The sequence below is a fragment of the Nerophis ophidion genome, linkage group LG13, assembly GCF_033978795.1.
Source record: "Nerophis ophidion isolate RoL-2023_Sa linkage group LG13, RoL_Noph_v1.0, whole genome shotgun sequence".
Taxonomy (NCBI): domain Eukaryota; kingdom Metazoa; phylum Chordata; class Actinopteri; order Syngnathiformes; family Syngnathidae; genus Nerophis; species Nerophis ophidion.
Window position 1 is genome coordinate 30,379,658 of NC_084623.1, and position 23,546 is coordinate 30,403,203.

The following is a 23,546-nucleotide window of genomic DNA, read 5'->3' on the forward strand; positions in this document are numbered from 1 at the left end:
CAAGACATTAATGCTAGTAGCAATAATTTTAAAAAAGTAATACAATAGGAATAAACACAGTATAAATACATTAGAAAAGGTTGGGACATTAAATCAAGGGAAGTAAACCAAAACCTTGAGGATAAGCATGTCAATTTTGGAGTAAAAAATGTAACTGGATTGCTCAATTTATGTGGTCATATTTGTATATACAGTAAAATAAGCAAAAGCTTGCTGGTAATGATCAATGAATGCAATGTATGGCTTGATGTTGTTGAATTTGGTATAATCTGGTATTGTTTTAGTGTTGTTAAGGGTTTATTGTAGCTAATTTCATCTGTATCAAGTCTTTGCGTGTTACGTAATTTATTTCCTTGTTGTCAAAATTATGTTGTCTTCAATACGTGTCCCATTCCCTCCAATATAATTTTTTTTATAAATAAATAATGATGAATATGCAATCAGATCAACGTACAGATACATTTTGTTAATATTTTATTTCTACTGTAAATTTTATAACACATAACTAAGAGGCTCATATAATTTGGTTGCAAATCATGTGGTTGACTGAAGGAAGCACACCATTCAGCCTGAAGTATTCATGGCTTAGTTCAAGGGTGTCAAACAAATTTTCATCGTGGGCCACATTGCAGATAACAAAGCTCTTGGTGGGCTGCATCATGATAATATTACACAGTTCCCATTTTCTTTATTATTACCGTTGTTTACCAACTTTGGGTTAAAAATTCAAAGTGACAACTTAATTTCAGCTAGTGTAGAATAATAATAAAAAAGGGTTTGAATGACATATTGGCAAAAAATACAGTAAGAACAGGATTGGGATGGCACTATTAGGTTTACCTGACACATGAAATGTGACCAATTGCGAAAGTGCACTATCCACTTTAGTCGCCATTCCAACTTTGATCACATCGTCAGTTGTTATGTAGAGTGGAGCTTTCCCTCATTTTCAGCAGACTGCATTGCATCATTATTAACCCCATCTCTTCCTCTCATATGAGATCCACCCAGGAATGGGGCCGTATAAATCCCTTTCCCAATGTAGCTTGTTGCATCAAATAATATTCAGTTAAGAGCTGCATTTGCATGCCTTCATGCTTTTTTCTGTCAAAATGTATATACATTAATCAATAAAGATTAAACAAAGTTGATGCACATTCTTTCCAGGCAATCGTGGGCCACAAATAATAATGGGGTGGGCCAGATGTGGCTCCCGGGCCGTAATTTTGACAGATGTGGCTTAGTTTATATGCATGTGTCTTATTGTGTGTGACCAATATGAATATAATATGAAGGACAGAAGGTATCTACTACTTTATACTGTGGTGACACTTTAGTGCAAATGTACCTCAACTGTTTTGCAGTTTTTAAGATACAAAGTTGGTTTCATGAAATTCATTCATAAACTTTATTGTCAACAGATGGATGAGCACAATGTAAAGCAGATATTGAACTCTGGGTAAATTGTTTGCGTCAAAACCTGTACACTCAAATTACTTATATTGTGGATGATTTATTTTTTATTATTTATTTATTATTATTTGATGCATCCTTTCCCATTTCTGATACAAAAAATACTATTTAATGTCACGGGGGAGCAAGAGAGTATCCCAGGTACTTTAAGGTGAAAGGCAGGGTAAGCTTACAAATCAACCCCAGGGCTGACACATCGAGACAACCATTCACACTTAAATTCACTATAAGCGCAGTTTTAGTGAGTGTGACCAGATAAAGCAACTGCAGGGAAAACAAATTGCACCGAAAAGGCACAGCCTAGCTCCTGGCCTTCTGGATTGTCTATGGTTTTACATAATTTACAAAAGATGAACAACATAAGAAGCAACGCAACACAAAGGGGGAATTGCGTAACACTGATCTGAAAGTAATCCCACGGCAATCTCCAAGAATCTACAAGATCCAGTGACCATCACTGATCCAACTTCCACGCGATATAACCTGCATCTGCAAAAGATGGACGCTTCTGTCAGGCATCATAGCAGCCAAGATAAAGTAGGCACATGAGCGAGGCTCAGAAAGGAGGGTGAACATTTGGCTTTCTTGGGAGAATATCTTTTTTTTATATATATATATATATCTCCTGTCCAGTCAAAAGTAGATGCCCATATCTGCTTTACAGATTGACTTTACAAAGGAAAAGTGTGGGATATTTGTCTTGTTTCCCTGTTTGTATTTGACTTTATTAAATAGATATATTTAGTGTTTGGCACAGCCGGGCCGAAGCAAGAGGGGTTTGTAAAAACAAAAAAAGAAGAAGACAAAGGGAGTAAATTGCGTGGACAAGACTGGGAGAGACAACAACCACAACAACAAAAAAACAACCTCAACAACAGAAATGCTTTAGCAAATAAGATATATACAAATATAATACCAAAAATTAAAAACAAAAGCTGATTAGTGAAGTAGATAGTATTAACACAGTAATGACAATAAACATTATTGCACTGCAAATGTAACAATAAACATGCCAATAGAAATAACAATATTGATACTGAATAACAAGTATTAACTCTATTATTAACATTACAATTGCTTCAGATGCAACAATACATTAATGTAATTAATACTTGAATTAAAAAGAAAGCAGACAAAGAGGAGTGGAGGAGAAAGAGGAGCGGACTATATTAACCTTTTACATTGTTATGGTGAATTAGATTAAGCTGCAGTGTGCCGTGTTTTGTGATGTGGGTGTGTATTTGTATCAGTAAGATTGTCTATACTTGTATTTATTAATATATCTGATGAAGCTTGGTTGCATGCATGAGTGTATAGGTGTATGTGTGTATATTATGTTTTATACATAAAACATTACAATTGGTAGACATTTAGAGCACATGAAAAACAAGAATTGTGCCATCATGTTAGTTTATGTATATCAGATGAAGTTAGAGTAGTAAATAAACATGTCAATCTTTGAAAATAATGGTTGCTGACTTACGACAGCTAGTCACTTGTCTATAATATACATCTCTCCATTTGTCATTTTGTCAATTTTGTGTTTGGACTGAAAGTCTTGAACCAGTCTGACCCTCTCTATCTGTGTGGACCAGGTGGAAATACAAACAATGTGTTTGATGTCGAGAAGGCTATGGGAACCATCATCATTGCCAAGCCTCTAGATGCTGAACAACGCTCTTCCTACAACTTAACAGTGCAGGCTACAGATGGCACAAATATTGCATACACGCAGGTACCACTCACAAAACATATCTGTCTTTGGTACACTGGTAATACCAACACAGATAAAATGGAGGTTAAAATTACAAAGTTAACAAACCAGAACAAAATGACTACGCCCTTTCTCAGTGTGGCGAGTATATTACGCGTCCTACGTAATACTCAGTTTACTTATTCTTCTGCTTCATGCTCGCAACATTACTTATGAGCTCAATTGGTTTCAACTATTGTTTGAAAAACAATACAATATGAATTAGAACAACTACAGTAGTTGTATCACGTAATATAATAATATAGAGCATCTACCTCTTCCAACACACAGAAGAGGACTTCAAAATCCTTTTTGGTTTGTTCTGATCGGCTTTTGTCGTCTCATTAAACCCAACAGACGAGAGCCTTAATAATGTCCAAAACTTTAGCTCCCAGATAGCAGCGGATATTCCGTGTTCTGCTATCTTCCACAATCAGAGTAGTGGGGGAGAAGAGTGTTAAAACACAACGGAGCAACAGATCACCAAGGGCCTCATGTAAAGTGAGTTTCCTACTAAAAATAGGTGTACAATCAAATCCAGTGTACGCAATAAAAATGTAGATGTATTAAAGTGTTTGCTCGCACAAATCCAGGAAATGTTGTTAATTACACCGCAATCAACTTGAAATCCGCCGCAGACGTGTGCATGGTTTGGCACGCCGAGACCACTCCCAGATCAAGCCTCCTTATAAATACGCAAGTCATTTTGAAAGTAGCTATGTGCTCGAGCTCGGCACAGTCTGACCAATCACAAGTCAGTCTCATATTTGAAGGAAAACCGCAGATTGTGAGCCTGACATTGCCATGTCTCTGAGAAGTGAATATGCTGAAGTAAAACCAATAAATGGTTGTGTCTGGAAGAAAGTGAAAAAGTCTTTATACATCTCAACTTTGCCATGAATAAAGGGGGACAGCAGGTTTTTGTGCTTGTTACATAAGGGCCCTAAGTACTGTACACCAGAGCACTATCAGGCATGGGCAGGAAGCAAGCCGTGGGTGTAGTAGCAAGCCTCAACGGGAGGAGGACATTGCCATCTTTGGCAAGGAGGTGTAGAAACTGGATCACTGCTCATGGTTTCCAATGGTTGGAAAATTAATACATCTTATAATTTTTTGTAAGCTAATGCCAGCTTGTAAGACTGGATGTTTTTGGGGCAAATTTTACGCGGTTCACTGTGACCTTTGCTACCCCAACTAGTGCCGAGAATGCTGGTAACTGAAATTATACTCGAAATGCTTGTAGATTAGGGTACTCGTAAGTTGAGACACCATTGTATTAATTTATGGGACTGCATTCATAAATCACAAAATTATGTAACACAGAACGTCGTGAAACAAGGATTCTCTTTGGGAATATTGTATAATGGATTTGAATAGTTGATGGAAAGGATGCTGCAAAGAGATTACATCTATTTGCTTCCATTTTAGGTGATGTCATATTTTAAATGGTTTTAATGGCAATAAATTAACCATTGTTGTAATATAATACGTACACCAAACTGTGAACATGTCTGGTTAAAAATAAATGTATCAAAAATGTATGAAATGTTTTCAAACACCTGACCGGTTGTCAAACAGTACCGACAATTTTAACTTTCTATAAACACGTCACAGTATTTCATTTGGCACAATCATTATGTCTGGGTGCATGGATTGCACAGGCAATAGTAGACAATAGTCTTTCAGAATAGACCTACTTGCAAAGCATTATTGCATTTACGTTCAAGAGGATGTGATAATGCGACCCACTCATTTGAGTATAATTCTTCCTTTGTCTCCATGTCTTTTTTCGGTCAAGGTTCACATCACCGTTACTGACAACAATGACAACGACCCCATCTTCTCCCAGCCATCATATGAGGTCAAAATTTTTGAGGACACGCCTCCTGACACAGAAGTTCTTCAAGTACTAGCCATGGACCGAGATGAGTACCATCGACTGAGTTACTCCTTGCAGAGCTCCATTGACCCAAACAGTATGCGTCTGTTCCGCATTCATCCCACAATGGGCACCATCTACACAACCCAGAGTTTAGACCATGAGGCTTGTTCTCAGCACATTCTTACTGTCATGGTATGATATGTTTTTGTCTCGTTATAGTTGTGTGTCCACTCTGTTGACAATTCATGCATCTAATCAAATAATTGATGTGTACAAAGTAAAATAATGGATATGATACATGCCGTCTACCTACAGAATCTAAGACAGTGCGAAACTATAAAGTTATGTAAATAATAATAAAAAAAATATATATTATAATAATCTTCAATTATCGATGACAGCAATGTCAAGTGGCCAATTAAATTATCTTCCACAAAGTGTCATAATCCATCTTGTGTATCCACCTGTTGCCATTCATACAAAAAACAAGTCTTTACGCTTACATTCATTCATGTAAAATATGCGCCTTTGCACAATAAAGATGGGAAAACTGTGATCTATAAGAATTCTACATTTTTATTTGCGTACAAGGTATAAACTTTGTACCTGTTCATCTTTAACATGAATTGTGCAAACCTGGAAATTACTTATTGTCATTGGACACTATTGAATTATATAGTGTTAACATATGAACTAACTTTAATATACAATATTAACTTAATGAACAATCTGCATGTAATATACATGTAGTTTTCTGTAGGAATGTGCATGTCATACACCGAACAAAAATATCAACGCAACACTTTATTTTTTGCTCCTATTTTTCATTAATTGAATTCAAAAATCTAAAACTTTTACTACATACACAAAAGACCTATTCCTGTATTGTTTACAAATCTGTCTAAATCTGTTAGTGAGCAGTTCTTCCTTGCCAAAATAATCCAACCACGCCTCAGAGATGTGGCATATCAAGATGCTGATTAAACAGCATGATTATTGCACAGGTGTGCTTGGCTTCCCTTAATAAAAAGCCACTCGGAAATGTGCGATTTTATCACACAGTTCAATGCCACAGATGTCTCAGGTTTTGAGGGAGCGTGTAGTTGGCATGCTGACTGCAGGAATGTCCACCAAAGCTGTTGCCTGTGAATTGAATGTTCATTTCTCTACCATAAGCCTTTTGCAAAGACGTTTCAGAGAATTTTGCAGTACATTCAACTGGCCTCACAACTGCAGATCACATGTAACTACACTAGCCCAGGACCTCCATATCCAGCAGGTGCATCTCCATGATTGTCTGAGACCAGCATGTTGGAAAAGTGGCCAGATTTTCACTGTTCAGGGCAGATGCCAGACAGCGTGTGTGGCGTCGTGTGGGAGAGCGGTTTGCTGTCAATGTTGTGAATCAAGTGGCCCATGGTGGAGTTATGGTATGGACAGGCATATGTTATGGATAACGAATGGAAGTGTATTTTATTGAATGCACAGAGACACCATGACGAGATCCTGAGGAACATTGATGTGCCATTCACCCAAGACATGTTGCAGCATGACAATCAATGCACGGCCCTGTGTTGTTACCAAGTCCCCGCGGTTGCGAGCTCGCGCATCAGCTGACGAGACAGCTGTTCGCCGCTACACCTCCCACTCAAGCTTTCTGAAGTTATTCCGAAAGGTTGCAACTAAAAAGGCGAACAACTTCAAACAATTATCACTAGGGGCACTGCTCTTCTACAGGTAAAATAACTACAAGCCGCCTGCCGTCTCTGCACAATACCACACCATTAGACCTCTCTTTCCGGTGACTAGAAACTGTTCAACTCATGAAAAATGGGGGCAAAATCAAAAGTGTTGTGTTTGTATTTGTGTTCAGTATATATATATATACATGTAAAATACATACATGTAGTTTGCTCATGAAGTTCACTTTTTTGTAACTTGGACCTACATGGCCTTGCAGACTAATTTCATTGTACAAACAACTGTTCAATAAAATTTAAGTCTTGAATCTGAATCGTGAGTTGTATGTATAGCAAAGTATCCAAAAAGCTCACACTTCAGCTCAAAAGTTGTTAATTGCTGGGAATGGCTGTGTAAACAGGAGTAAATGTTAAAGAGAAGAAAAAACAGTTAATTTCACTTTCATTACCAGACATTAAAGGCCTACTGAAATGAGATTTTCTTATTTAAACGGGGATAGCAGGTCCATTCTATGAGTCATACTAGATCATTTCACGATATTGCCATATTTTTGCTGAAAGGATTTAGTAGAGAACATTGACGATAAAGTTCTCAACTTTTGGTCGCTAATAAAAAAGCCTTGCCTTTACCAGAAGTAGCAGACGATAACGTCACCGGTGTGAGGGCTCCTCACATCCTCACATTGTTTATAATGGGAGCCTCCAGCAGCAAGAGCTATTCGGACCGAGAAAACGTCAATTTCCCCATTAATTTGAGCGAGGATGAAGGATTTGTGGCTGAGGATATTGATAGCGAAGGACTAGAACGTTTAAAAAAAAAATAAAGTAAAAAAAAAAGTAAAAGGGAGCGATTCAGATGTTTTCAGACACATTTACTAGGATAATTCAGGGAAATCCCTTATCTTTCTATTGTGTTGCTAGTGTTTTAGTGAGTTAAATAGTACCTGATAGTCCGAGGGGTGTGTCCACGGGTGTGTTGACGCCAGTGTCTGAGGGAAGTCACGGCAGCTGCATGGACGGCGCAAGCTCCGCAGATCTCCGGTAAGAGGTGACTTTTTACCACAATTTTCTCACAGAAACCTGCCGGTTGACAAGTGGTCGGGAACTATGTTCGCTTGAACGCGCTGATGTGGCTAAAAGCTAAAGCTTCCCACCTCCATCTTTCTACTTTGACTTCTCCATTATTAATTGAACACATTGCAAAAGATTCAGCAACACAGATGTCCAGAATACTGTGTAATTGCGCGATGAAAAGAGACAACTTTTAGCCGCAAGTGGTGCTGCGCTAATACGTCCCCTCCAACCCGAGACGTCACGCGCACGCTTCATCATACACGTCATCATTCCGCGACGTTTTCAACAAGAAACTCCGCGGGAAATTTAAAATTGTTATTTAGTAAACCAAACCGGCCGTATTGGCATGTGTTCCAATGTTAATATTTCATCATGTATAAACTATCAGACTGTGTGGTCGTTAGTTGTGGGTTTCAGTAGGCCTTTAAAACATTTATTACTGGATATTTTTACAGTCTTGTAGTTCCAACCCATTTGTTGATGGTACAGTTGACTAGTGTCTCTGCCCTTGTCAATACTGAATAATCCATCATTTGATTCCACATTTGACCATTCGTCTCTCCACAGGTAAAAGACCAAGAGTTCCCTTACCGTAAGAACCTGGCTCGTGTGTTAGTGGAAGTGGATGATATAAATGATCATGTGCCAATCTTCACCAGTGCTATGTATGAGGGTTCAGTTTATGAGTCAGCAGCAGTTGGATCAGCTGTTATCCAAGTGACGGCCCTGGATAAAGACAAGGGCAAGAATGCAGAGCTGCTCTACTCTATTGAATCAGGTTGGTTAATCTACAAAATGTACTGAGCTTTGATATAATTTTTATATGAACCAAATATATCTGTTTTACTTTTTAACAGGAAACCATGGAAATCAATTTTATATTGAGCCAGTTTTGGGAATAATCACTGTTGCACGTGACCTGGACTTGTCTAGTATAGGTCACTACATACTCACAATCCGAGCCACAGACAATGGATTGCCTACCTTGTCCACAACCACTGTAGTACGTATTGCTGTCACCATCTCAAATAATGCTGGCCCAAAGTTCCCTCAACCTCAGTACCAAGCAGACATTACAGAAAACGTGGCGGTCGGTACCTCTGTCACTACAATAAATGCAGTCAGTCAGTCCACTATTACGTATGATGTCAAACAAGGCAATGCAAATCGAATTTTCCAGATAAACCAGTACAGTGGGGTTATTACAACTCAAAAGCTCCTGGACTATGAAACAAAAGCATCCTACACACTTACAGTGCAGGCTACAAACATGGCTGGCTTGACCACCAACGCAACTCTGGTAATCCGAGTTTTGGATGAAAATGATAACCCGCCAGTGTTCAAAGAACTTCACTATCATGGCAGCATAAGCGAAGCTGCACCAGTCAACAGTATCGTCTTAAATGCAGAAGATTCTCCCCTTGTGATCAAGGCTACTGATGCTGACCAGAATCAGAATGCTCTGCTCCTATACCAAATTGTTGAGGACAAAGCAAAAATGTTCTTCACAGTGGACTCAGGGACTGGCTCCATCAGAACTATTGCAAATCTAGACCATGAGACATTTTTCTCCTTTCACTTCCATGTCCAAGTCTGGGATAATGGCAGGCCACAGCTGACTGCAGAAAGTCCAGCTGAGGTCACTGTAGAAGTGATTGACACAAATGATTCACCACCTCGTTTCACACTCAGTGCGTATGAAGCCGTATTGCTTCTACCCACCTATGTGGGAGTGGAGGCTCTGCGTGTGTCAGCCGTAGACCCAGACAAAGATATCCCTACAGAACTTTCCTACTCTTTAACTGATGGAGCACTCGAACACTTTTCCATCAAACCATACAATGGTATCATAATTGTCAAAAACAATAACTTTTCCAATGAACGCTTTCGCTTCAGTGTCAAAGTCTCGGATGGGAAATTTACCAGCACAGCTCTAGTAACTATTGTTGTCCGAGAAGCTCTGGATTCTGGGCTCAGCTTCACTGGTAACCTTTACACTTCCGCAATTAAAGAGAATTTATCAAATATCACAAAGGTGGCTGTTGTCAATGCTGTTGGAAACCGTCTTAACGAACCTTTGAAGTACAAGTTGTTGAACCCTGGTAAGCATTTTAAAATCCGTCCAACTTCTGGCTTGATACAGACCACAGGTTTAGCCTTTGACCGTGAAGAGCAAGACTTTTATGAACTGGTTGTTGAGGCAAGAAGGGAGCATGACTTTCTGCATGTAGCAAGAATTATGGTGAAAGTCCAGGTGGAAGACCTCAATGACAATGTTCCAATATTTGTCGGACTTCCTTATTATGCAGCTGTTCAGGTAGAAGCTGAGCCAGGATCATACATTTTCAAGGTTATGGCAGTTGATAGGGATAAAGGAATTAATGGTGAAGTGTCTTACTATCTTAAGGATGACCATGACCACTTTGAAATCAATCAGCAAACGGGTAGTCTTAGACTCAAAAGGGCCTTTGAGTCTGATGTCTCCAATAAGGAATATATGTTGGCCGTATATGCCAGAGATGGTGGTTACCCTCCACTCTCCTCTACCGTAGAGTTTCCTATTGTTGTTGTCAACAAAGCCATGCCTGTCTTCGACAAATCTTTTTATTTTGTTTCTGTAAATGAGGATGTTGGTGTGCACACACCTATTCTTGGTATTAATGCAACTAGTCCTGAAGGGCAGCATATATTTTACACAATTGTTGATGGAGATCCATCTTTTCTATTCAATATTGGGTTTGACACTGGAGTCATAAGTGTTGTTCATCCTTTAGATTATGAAATAGCATCATCCTATCAACTGACCATTAGAGCAACAGACTATTTGACTGGGGCCTGTGCAGAGGTTGACGTTAATGTGGCTATTCAGGATGTTAATGATAATAAACCCATCTTCCAGAGAATGTCATACTCTGCGGTTTTATCGGAAACCACCATGATTGGGACTGCGGCTATTCAGGTTATTGCCACTGACAAAGACTCTGAAAAGAATAGCATTGTTCTTTATCAGATATTCTCGGATGCACACAACAACACAGACTACTTTCACATTGACAGCAGTAGTGGACTAATTCTGACTGCCCGTATGCTGGACTATGAACAAGTACAGAAATATGACTTCATTGTCAGAGCAACTGATAATGGCTTTCCACCATTAAGTAGTGAGGTGTTTGTCAGAGTTGTGGTGAATGACACAAATGACAATCCTCCATTCTTCAGCCAGCTTCTTTATGAGGCCCATGTGAATGAGTTAGCACCAAAGGGCCAGTTTGTCACCTGTGTCCAAGCCTCAGATGCTGACAATTCCGATTTTGAAAAGCTGGAATACAGCATTTTGTCAGGAAATGAAAGGATGAACTTTGTGATGGATAAAAAAACTGGAATTATCACATTCTCCAGCAACAATAAGCAAAGGATGGAGCCTGTTTACAGTCTTAATGTTTCAGTGTCAGATGGCGTCTTTACCAACACTGCCCAGGTTCATGTCAAAGTGTTAGCAGCCAACTTGTATAGCCCAATATTTGACCAGAATGTCTACGAAGCGGAGCTGCGAGAGAATGCTGTTGTTGGAACCAAAGTAATGCAGGTAATAATTACAATTATTAACGTTAATAAAAAAACATTATACATATATATATATATATATATATATATATGTTAAGGGTGTAACAGTACACACAAATCTCAGTTCGGTACAAACCTCGATGTAGAGGTCACGGTTTGGTTTATTTTCGGTACAGTAAGAAAACAACAAAATATACATTTTATGGTTATTTATTTACCAAATTTGTAAAAAAATGGCTTTATCCTTTTAACATTGGGAACACTATAATAATTCTACCCAAAATTAGATATAGCTCTGTGTGTAAGCCACCACTAGGCTGATCAGTGCAACAGCAGGCTGTCATGAATGCTAAGGATAACAATAACATACATATACACACAGGGTCGATTGCCAGGGTTAATGTCAGGGTTAATGTATTCAACATATATAAAATCCAAACTAAATAAGATAAGGCTCAGAATTGGTTTCTTAACAACACCTTTCTACATATAAAGTGCAACTTTAAACTGTTTCAAGTTCTTGCTCAGATTAAATAAAATTACAAAACTTTTCTTCTACATATAAAAAATGCAACTCAGTTTCAGATTACCCCCCACCCCCAGCTTTTAACCCTGGTGACTTTCATTCAATCTTCATGTTTTTGCCAGAAAAAATCAGTTTATCAACTGAAAGAGCAGACTTGATTGCAGTTACAATATCTCCAGCTGTGGAAAATACTCTTTCGCTGGGCACGGAGGTAGCAGGTATGGCGAGGTAGTGCCTGGCTAATTTAGCAGTAAGAGGATATGTGGGCTCATTATGCTTCCACCATAGAAGTGGGTCAAAATGTATTTTTAATGCAATATATTCTTAAATATGCTGCTATAAAAACATCAACGGAATTTGTTATTGCTTTGGCCCTGTCTGACTCGCCAAGGAGAGGCCGCTTGAATGTGGTAGGGAGCGGTGTTTTGACCACGCTTGTATTTCTCTTCGTTGAAGCGATGTTCACTTGGGGTTGGTGCCGCTTCAAAATAGGTTAGCATGTTTGACGTGTTGCCAGAAGCATACCCTACTGCTGCTGAACAATGTCAGCAAACCGTTTTTGCTTTGTCCGCCTCTCGTCCTCCATCATTGTATCGCACCGCGAAGCCGATGTGTTCCCAAACGGGAGATCTTGATGAGGCAGGAGGGTCTTCCAGCTCTGGATTTTGCATGTTGTCGTAGCCCGGTCGTTGCTAGCATTCTGTGTGTTGTGCCTCAGTGTGCATTGTTTACGCAACGTGCGGTACACTACTTATGTCCGTCCGTGCGGTGCGCTACTTAATATGTTCATGTGGAAACTCGTTCAGTGCACCTCCTTTCCAAACCGAACGCCCCGTACTGAATCGGTTCAATACGAATACACGTACCATTACACCCTTAATATATATATATATATATATATATATATATATATATATATACATATATATATACACACACACACACACACACAATACGTGCATTAGTAATAATCATATACTGGTAGATCTAATTGATAATATATATTTTTTTTATTATCCTAGGTAAAGGCAGCAGATGCAGACCCTCATGATTATGGTCAAGTTATGTATTCCTTTGTCAGTGATGTTGGCAAGAACCAATTCAGCATTGATGCAAGTGGCATGATCACCACAGTGGAAAAGCTTGATCGTGAGGATTCTGCAAATAAGGACATTGTATTAACAGTGCTTGCCCAAGACCCAGGTGGACATGCATCTTACTGTACAGTAAGAGTTACACTTTTGGACGATAATGACAATACACCTCATTTTGGTGCAACTGAATACAGAGCTTCTGTCAAATCAGACGTGGCAACAGGTTTTTTTGTGATACAGATTCAGGCCAGTGATCCTGACGATGGTACCAATGCCAAAGTGACATATTCACTCTACAGTGAGGCACAGGTCCCTGTGGCAGACATTTTGGAGATTGACCCTGAAAATGGCTGGATGGTTACCAAAGGAAGCTTTAGTCACTTGAGGAACTCAGTGTTATCTTTTTTTGTAAAAGCTGTAGATAGTGGAAATCCAGTTCGCCACTCACTGGTATCCGTCTACATTCATGTTTTGTCTCCAGATGGCATCATCCCCTCATTTGGTCAACACAAGTACTTGTTCAGCATATCAGAGGACACACCAATAGGCTACGCTATAGGTATGGTGCGTCTTAACAATCCTCCTGGATATGACATCTTTACAACTACCTTTTCCCTGATTAATGGAGAGAATGGAGAAAACAACCAAGATGTGGTATTTGTGATAGATAAAGATAATGGTGTGATCAAGCTGGATAAGCCATTGGACCATGAATTTATTAAAGAATACCACTTCAAAGTTCTTGCCACAGTACAACAGAACAAGCTGGATTCTGTAACTTCTGTTGATGTTGATGTCAAAGTACTCGACTTGAATGACAACAAACCATCCTTTGAAACCAACTCCTATGAAGTTACTGTTTTTGAAGGAATACCGATTGGCACAAAAATGATTCAAGTCCAAGCACATGACTTAGACTCAGGTGCTAATGGACAAGTAACATACAGTCTTGGGACATTAATTCAATCGGAGCATGATTCAGATGAACTGATTCGAATGTTCGGTGTCGACAGCAACACAGGCTGGATTTCATCCCAGAAGAACCTGGACCATGAGTCCAATCCATCATACACATTCACAGTGATTGCTTCAGATCTAGGGGAGGCCATGTCTCTTTCCAGTACCACCACCATTACAGTGGCAGTATCAGATATCAATGACAATCCACCCATTTTCTTGGAGCAACGGTATATTGGTACAGTTAAAGAGAGTGACCCACCAGGAGAAGTGGTTACTGTGCTCAACACTAGAGACAATGACAGTTCTGCAATAAACCGACAAGTCAGCTACCACATAACTGGTGAGTACTGTAACATTTTTGTCCGATGCAACCTGTTGAAGTAGACCCTGTTTATGTTGACAATTCGGTCAAGTCAACTAACTCATCAAATGGTTCATTGTGCTTTTATTACTAATATGTACTAGTTTAAACTGTTTTGCTCATAAAAAAAGATGGTGGCATTCACACATTTCTTTGGCCCCCAGTGTGTTACTATTTAGTTGTATTGAATTTAAAAAAACAGACTAAATCAACATGTGACATTCTTTGTTTGGACATATTCAATTGAATGATACGCAGGCAAACAGACTATGTTTTATGTGCAATGTTTGGCTGTGTGGCAACCGAGATAATGTACAAAAGCGGGGGCTAGATTTAGCAAAACATTTGCATTGTAAACCGAATCATACAGAAAGTGGGCTGTGCGAAAACCTGAGGCCCTTTCCCACCAAAAGTTTAGGAAATGTTAATTTCTGGAACCTCTGGTTTCTCGATCTATAGGTTCCTGTAGATGTGTGTGGTTTGTGTTTCCACTACATTTCACAGTTTCTGGTAGTTTATGCAAATCAGGCTGACCATGTATGCAGCAGTGGTTTTCTTTATGGATACTACGTAAATAAATATTGGGTCACAGTTATTTTACTGAAAAGTAAGTAATTGAAATACAAAGCAAACATACACAAAACGATATGATTTAAAAAAATAAAATAAACCAAGTTGTTCATAAAAACTAAAGTATTTGTCCGCAATGTCTAACAGTCAGAATGTCGCCCTCTCGGTACATGAGGGTCAGGCGATTCCTTTTGGTCCATTTGATCTGTAAAGAACAACATATAAATAATAAATGTCAGGGTTTCTCCCAAGCCAACAGTTAGCTTGTTAGCATTAGCATTCTGTTCACTCAGGTTAGGCCTGTAACTACACAAATGGATTGTAACTGATTACTTTTACGCCATGTAATAAAGTAAATAGTTAATATTTGACGTTATTTAACTTTGTTCCACTCGTGTGCTGCCTCCTTTTTTTCCACATGTATCCAACAAAGTCAGAATCCGGCATCATACTCCTCCGTAAACATGTTTAAGCGTCCGTCCTCTTGAAGGTTGTAAAGACTATTAAACAACAATAAACTGCATATAGTTTAAAGAGTACGGCTGAGTAAAAACACTCCAAAATAATTCCACTGATTAGCGTTCTTCAGCACAAATACGCCCCACAAAGTTTATGCAGTATCTTCTTTCTCTATGTTGTGAAATTTGTTTTATTAGAAATACACAAGAAATAAGAAATACACAAGTTGCCGCGCATATTCCAATGGCGGTTGTGTTTATAAAATTAGGTTTTAGGGAACGCCCCCCACTGTGTTCAACCAGTCAGCTTTCAACAGCACAGCCTGCCCCTGAAAAGATTCCTGGTTGTTTGAAAAGACCCACTGAGCGAGGAGGAACTCCAAAAGATTCCTGAAGAACTAAATCTACCCGGGTAGTTTTTTGGTGGAAACACAGGAGGAACTTTATGTGTTAAAGTTCTTGCGGTGGAAAAAGGCCTCTAGATTTACCACAGTATTTCATCATACACACAAATAACACAACACTTTGCTACTCCTGATATGTGTTTGCTCATAGTAACAGTATTAGGATATATTAAACTGATAATAGTTAGTATAAATAATCTTTTTTCATAATGTACAATAGTCTAATCATTTGGATACAATATGAATGAACAAATTAGGAGAACAAACGATGCAAGCTCATGGTTTACTAACCTATTTTTCTTAATGTTTTTCAGGTGGAAACTATCGTGGTGTGTTTGCTCTGGGCCTGGTTCAGGGTGAATGCAAAATGTATGTGAAGGGACCACTGGACAGAGAGGAATGCAACCATTACATTATTAATGTCACTTCTAGTGATGGACTGTTTTTTTCCCAAGCAACCGTGGAGGTTACAGTGATGGATACCAATGACAACAACCCTGTTTGTGATCAGGTGTGTTTTAAGACAAACACCATTTTTAAGCTGAACTAAATTTGAATGTATTAGAGATCTACTGCACATTATTTTAGATTGAATGTAGCAATCTCCTGTCAAAGCCTGATACATTATTGATTCCTGTGTTTTATGTCCACAGGCACGTTACACTGCATTAATTCCAGAGAATCTCCCAGTGGATAGTGTCCTGCTTAAAGTTAGTGCCACTGATGCAGATGTAGGCATCAATGCATGGATCCAATACTCCTTACATGGTCGTGGATCTCAAGACTTCAGTATTAACCCAGACACAGGTAAGAATGCTTTTGGAAACTATTTGTTTAATGTCACCCATGAAATTATGTCAATAAGGCTTTGTAAAATAGAACTCAAAATGTTTATTTTGAACAGAAGAAATAATATTTTTTTCTTTCTCTTAATTTCGTGTAACAAAAAAAAAAAGCCGGATGTTTTTCACATATTTTTTCACGAGTTTCACTACATCTTCAAAAATGAATATAAATAATATCCCCTTGCTAACTTACCCATATCAATAATACTAAAATGTGTACAAATGTGACACTGTTGTTAAACCGTAAATATTATCATGTTGATAGTAATAGCTCTGCTCTTTTAATGACCTTTTTGTTTTTTTATATTTGATGTTCTCCCTGTTACACACATGTTTAAGTGTGTTTTGGCTATGATGTTTTTTTTTTCCCTTAGCCTCACTCTGGACCCCCTCTCCAGGGGCCCAAGCTTAGACTGAATTAGTTTTTTTCCTCACCCCGGCGTTTACCTTTTTCTCACCTTTTTTGTAAGGGGTGCCGGAAGTTGGCAGACCCGTCAGTGATCCTGTTCTGTCTCCCTGTAATGTTTGTCTGATGTTGAAGTTAAAGTACCAATGATTGTCACACACACACACTAGGCGAGGTGAAATTTGTCCTGTGCATTTGACACATCCCCTTGTTCACCACCTGGGAGGTGAGGGGAGCAGTGGGCAGCAGCGATGCCGTGCCCGGGAATCATTTTTGGTGATTTAACCCCCAATTCCAACCCTTGAAGCTGAGTCCAAAGCAGGGAGGTAATGGGTCCCATTTTTATAGTCTTTGGTATGACTTGGCTGGGGTTTGAACTCACAACCTACTGTTCTCAGGGCAGACACTCTAACTACATTTGAATAGGATTGTGCTGAAAATCTTAATTTCCCTTCGGGGATTAATAAAATATTTCTGATTCTGATTAATAGTAACGCGATAAGGCTAATGACCAACAAAGTCAAAATAAACAGTAACAGTACCAATAACCACTACAACAGTGATGTCATTACAAAAAACAGATGACTATTGAATGGTGAATGTTAAGATTCGTTATTAGTTATATTTAAAATTATTCATGTGTGGACATTGTTTTAGCTCTGAGTACTACAAACCCCGTTTCCATATGAGTTGGGAAATTGTGTTATATGTAAATATAAACGAATACGATGATTTGCAAATCATTTTCAACCTATATCCAGTTGAATATGCTACAAAGACAACGTATTTGATGTTCAAACTGATAAACATTTTTTTTGTGTGCAAATAATCAACTTTAGAATTTGATGCCAGCAACACGTGACAAAAAAGTTGGGAAAGGTGGCAATAAATACTGATAAAGTTGAGAAATGCTCATCAAACACTTATATGGAACATCCCACAGGTGTGCAGGCTATTTGGGAACAGGTGAGTGCCATGATTGGGTATAAAAGCAGCTTGCGTGAAATGCTAAGTAATTCACAAACAAGGATGGGGTGAGGGTCACCACTTTGTAAGCAAATTGTCTAACAGTTTTAGAACAACATTTCTCAATGAGCTATTGCAAGGAATTTATGGATTTTACCATCTACGGTCCGTAAAATCATCAAAAAGTTCAGAGAAGCTGGAGAAATCACTGCACGTAAGCGATGATATTCCGGACTTTTGATCCCTCAGGCGGTACTGCATCAAAAACTGACATCCGTATGTAAAGGATATCACCACATGGGCTCAGGAACACTTCATAAAACCACTGTCAGTAACTACAGTTGGTCGCTACATCTTTAAGTGCCAGTTAAAACTCTACTATGCAAAGCCAAACCCATTTATCAGCAATATCCTGAAACGCCACCGGCTTGGCTGGGCCCGAGCTCATCTAAGATGGACTGATGCAAAGTGGAAAGGTGTTCTGTGGTCTGACGAATCCATATTTCAAATTATATTTGGAAACATAGGACGTGGTGTCCTCCAGAACAAAGAGGATAATAACCATTCAGATTGTTATAGGCGCAAAGTTCAAAATCCACCATCTTTGATGGTATGGGGGTGTAATAGTGCCCAAGGCATGGGTAACTTACACATCTGTGAAGGCACCATTAATGCTGAAAGGTACATACAGGTTTGGGAACAACATACGCTGCCATCTAAACAAAATTATCATGGACGCCCCTGCTTATTTCAGCAAGACAAGTGTTACAACAGCATGGCTTTGCAAAAAAAAATAAAGTTTATGAGTTTGAACAAACAAATATCTTGTCTTTGTAGTGCATTCAATTGAATATGGGTTGAAAAGGATTTACAAATCATTGTATTCCGTTTATATTTACATCTAAACACAATTTCCCAACTCATATGGAAACGGGGTTTGTAACTGTTCCAGAGTTTTATCCCAGGAACTGAAGATAATATGATCTCAGTTGTGTTTCAATAGAATTATGGGAATTTATGAATTTGGCCTCTCATTCACAATCCCTGTGTGAGACAAGCACACATATGTTTTGTATTTTTTATGTATTCTAACTTGTGAATAAACGCTGGCAAAAGTCAGATGACAATGGAGGTTAGGTGATTCACTCAATTCCGCCTATAAAGCGCTCTAAAAACATTTAAAAAAAAACCTCCATCAACGTTTTATTTACTTGATGTAAGTTTACATGTAATGTAGTAAAAGGCACATTTATAATAACATGTAATATTTACATATTTATGTCATGTTAAGCATTTTGCGGTGCAGTAGTACACATACACATCACAACGTTCACTATTTCCTTCAACAACAACAACTACGACTACTTTGGGACAAATGATGATCCAAAAACCTATAGTTTTGAGCCTTAATATGAGAAAGATGGGCTACATTTTGCCCGACTTGGTGCGATCTGCTGCTCGGATTGTTCTATGTTGTAGTTTTGATTATTTTCTGTATCTCATTTTGGTAGTTTGACTCCTTAGTTCCTGTTTTCAGCCCGTTTCCATAGCAACATATTATTTTCACCTGCCGTGGTTTCAAGACGCACCATCCTTTATAAGCCAGCCTTTTCTGTTCACTCATTGTCGGACTCTAATTTGCTCACACGCAACAATTGAAGACTCTCTTGGTATGTTTATTCTCGCTAACTTATACGCCTCGCCTTTGTTCTTTTCTAGCTCTCATGCTAATGGTTTTGTTTTCCCTTTGTGTGCCTTTGTGTCAAGTTTTAGTTGTTTCTGTTTGTTTTCTCTAGCTCTCACGCTAGCTCCCTTTGTTTGCCTTTTCTGCTTAACTCCAGTATTTTTGTTCTTAGCTCCTTTCGTTAAATAAATCTTGTATCGTACCTTACGCTGTGTTTCATGCCAACGCATCCTCGGAAGAACGAACCCGGCATCGCTATGCCGCAAAGTCTTCACACGACTGATGGGATGTTTATGTTCCCGTTTAAATAAAAAAATATTCATAATCCTCACACAGGTTAAAAAATTAAAACAATTGGGAGCAAACTAGCGTCATTTCATGTCTTTTTCGCCAGCTCTGGGTATACTGTATTTCCTTGAATTGCCGCAGGGCATATAGTATGCGCCTGCCTTGAATTACTGCCGGGTCAAACTCATTTCGCAAAATAATTAGCGCATGCTTTGTGCTTACTTTTACCGCATGCCTTTGGTAAGCGCAAGAGTGAGAAGAGGTTTTAAATTAATTAGCGCCCTGGCGGCAATTCAAGGAAATACGGTAAGTTGAATGTAAAAGTTTACCAAATACTCGGTTTATGGCCACAACCTTCTGCTATACAGAAAAAATGCACGATTTATAATCTAGCACAAACTTTTACTAACTAACTTCTACCAACTAACTAAGTATGTCAATGGCTACATGAGGTATTTAGCTCTCTGTGATCACGGCACCGCTACGTTCCTCGGCGTTAGCGCTTATAGTAACAGTATTGCTAATACTTAGTAATATTCAGGTCACGACATGTAAGTGGAGTATTGTTGGCGGTTTTTTTAATGTTTTTTAAAAGGCTTTTTTTGGCGCAATAAATGAATTCCTTTGGCTGCATTTTTAGCCACCCCACACTTGCTGCATATAACAAATTAGAATGCTTTAAAAAAAAAAAAGGTATTTTCTCATTTTCTCACATCATGGTTGTGAATTACAGGCAAAACTCCCAAAAAAGTGCAGTTCCTCTTTAAGTAGTACATTCAAAAAGTAGTAATATTTGTATCATTTGCAAACAATATGAAGATATATTGTCATTGATGTATAAGATGAATAGTTACAGACCAAGCACTGCCCCCTGTGGAACAGAATATTTAAAAACACAGCTAAGTGATAATTTGTAATTCAAAGATAATTAATGGAATTTGTCCAGCTTTACAAACTGTTTACGTTTTTTTAAATAACTTTTGACCCCCTTTACCATAATTCCATAACAATTCCGTTCATTGATTAAAATGTCATGGTTTTTTTAAGAGGTCTATGAGCTCACCTTATGTTAATGATTGTTTCCTGTGACATTTGAGATGTATTAATGCTGCCTGTCGGAGAGCAGTTTTACTTGTCTATAAACTCATGTATTATTAAAGAGTGTCTCTGGGAATTTTGGAGAATTGTAGGAGAAGAGAATTGGATCTGTAATTTCGGAAGTGTGTTAATCTCCAGTTTTGTACAACTGTATGACTTTTGCTTTTTTAGGAAACTGGCCAGTTTGGACAGAGAGATTTAAATGATTTAATTTAAAGGTTTTATAGGCTTCTTAGTACTGTTGTACTAATGCTCGTGTTTCAGGTGGCCAAAATGTTTGATGTGTTAAAGATCAATGTTTTTTTTTCCCTCCACACGTAATTTTACAGCGCCTTTGGTGAAAATAGCACGCTAAATGTCTCTGAAACAGTGAAGAAGTCCCATACGATTGAAACCATATTTGTCTACAGTGAGCACACAGGTTGGCCGTTTACAGACTCTGAGCTGGAAAAAAGGAGAGTTTGACATGCTCAACCTAACACAGTCCAGCACAGGCTGTTTTTTTGTTAAGTTTTTTTGGTTATGAAAATATTTTTTTTAAGTTATCAGATGTATTTGTATCGTGTCATAATTCCTCACATTGGCCCAATAATCTATTGTGCAATCCTAGTAAATATAATTTTGATTGGTGGATAATTAGTTTTTGTATATCTTACTGTCTGTTGTATCTCAGTCTCTTAATGTTTCATGTGCTTTTAATAACTTTGATGACTAGGTGAGGTCAAGTCATCTGTAACTCTGGACCGCGAGGTTATATCCAACTACTGGCTGGTTGCCCAGGCTACCGATGGTGGTGGACGGTGGTGCCGTGCTGAGGTGCAGGTGGAAGTGACGGATGTGAATGACAACCCACCCATCTTTACTCTTCAACAATATACAGCAAGTGTATATGAAGACACTGCCACTAAAGCCCCTCTCACGCGTATCCAAGCCATAGACCCTGATGAAGGTTGTATACGTAATTATAATACTCTATTACCTCACTGTTTTTCACCCATCCATCCATCCATCCATCCATCCATCCAACCATTTTATACCGCTTGTCCCTGTACTTTTATATTTTATTCTTGGCAATTACTTTGATCAATATACTGTATGTATCAAAAATGAAAACATACATTCATAGTTCAGATAAAAAAAGTATTTGTTCCAAGTTACCTTTACATTATGTTTTTTATTTATCATCAGTATTCTTGTAGTCAATTACAGTGGCACCTAGATTTTTGTTAGTAATCTGTTACAAAGCTTTTGATGCAAAATTAATTGTAAGAAAAGGGAAGCAATGTAAGAAATAATGCAAATCCAAATGATCAATTTCAGATTCCAAAAAATATGAATCAAAACATTTTAAAATAATATTTTTAGTTGTACATGCGCAGGCACCCCCCTCCCGGAACACCTGCTTCCCTCGGCGTCACCGAAATCCCACAAAATGACTGAAAATAGGGCCCCAAATGACATCACTCGGCGGGTAAATATGACTGCAGTACTTATAAATGACAAATAAAATGGAAAAAATAACAATTAACATCAATTTTATCTCCATTGAAGATTTTTGTTGGCAAAGATGGTGATAAGCGAGGAGGGGAGGTCACGTAGAAGCCATTTTCATACTGTAACAGTTCAATTAGCAGTGGAACAGAGGAACCCAAGGATGCAGATGGAATTGAGAGTAAATAGTTCTTTACTTCCCAAAAAAGGAAAGTAAATCTCAACAATGATCCAAAACTTGAATGTAACAAAAAGTGACGGTGCGAAAAAAGAGAACACAAAAAAGCACCGTGATTAAAACAACTAAAGCTAAACTACAAACTAACTAAAACTAGGGTCGAAATTGCAAGACGTGCAAACTACGAGGTACATACCACGCTGGATGGCACAGGGAATAGTCAACAAGGTATGATGCAAAATTACAAGTGAAGTGAAGTGAATTATATTTATATAGCGCTTTTCTCAAGTGACTCAAAGCGCTTTACATGGTGACACCCAATATCTAAGTTACATTTAAACCAGTGTGGGTGGCACTGGGAGCAGGTGGGTAGAGTGTCTTGCCCAAGGACACAACAGCAGTAACTAGGATGGCACAAGCGGGAATCGAACCTGCAACCCTCAAGTTGCTGACACGGCCACTCTACCAACCGAGCTATGCAAGGAGTCTATAGGAGTCTTCATCCAAACACAGTCAAGGAATGGAATAGCCGAGTGCCATCCAGCTGTCCAGGTGCTGCTAAAATAGTGCTGGTGAAATTAGATACAGCTGTGCACGTCTTGCAGCTCCGCCCACAGGAAACACAGGAACTCTGAGGAAGACCAAATGTAAGAGACAGGTCTGCTGCACCAACAAGGGAAACTGAGTTTACTAACCACAAGATGGCAGCAGGTGGTGACACATACAGGGCTATGAGTTAGTTTTTGAATTAAATAGTGTTTCTCCCTATTA

The 23,546-nt window shown here is 38.6% G+C and overlaps 1 protein-coding gene across 3 annotated transcripts in view; it reads left to right on the plus strand.

Moving 5' to 3' along the window:
* Window positions 1–23,546, plus strand: part of fat3a (FAT atypical cadherin 3a) — a 315,772-nt gene that overhangs the window by 177,499 nt on the left and 114,727 nt on the right. For all 3 annotated transcript variants that reach the window (XM_061918747.1, XM_061918748.1, XM_061918749.1), the window contains 8 exons: window positions 3,069–3,208; window positions 5,025–5,300; window positions 8,450–8,660; window positions 8,740–11,468; window positions 12,995–14,366; window positions 16,134–16,330; window positions 16,473–16,626; window positions 21,822–22,055. In XM_061918747.1, coding sequence (XP_061774731.1) covers window positions 3,069–3,208; window positions 5,025–5,300; window positions 8,450–8,660; window positions 8,740–11,468; window positions 12,995–14,366; window positions 16,134–16,330; window positions 16,473–16,626; window positions 21,822–22,055 — 5,313 coding nt within the window. The remainder of the gene's footprint in view (window positions 1–3,068; window positions 3,209–5,024; window positions 5,301–8,449; window positions 8,661–8,739; window positions 11,469–12,994; window positions 14,367–16,133; window positions 16,331–16,472; window positions 16,627–21,821; window positions 22,056–23,546) is intronic.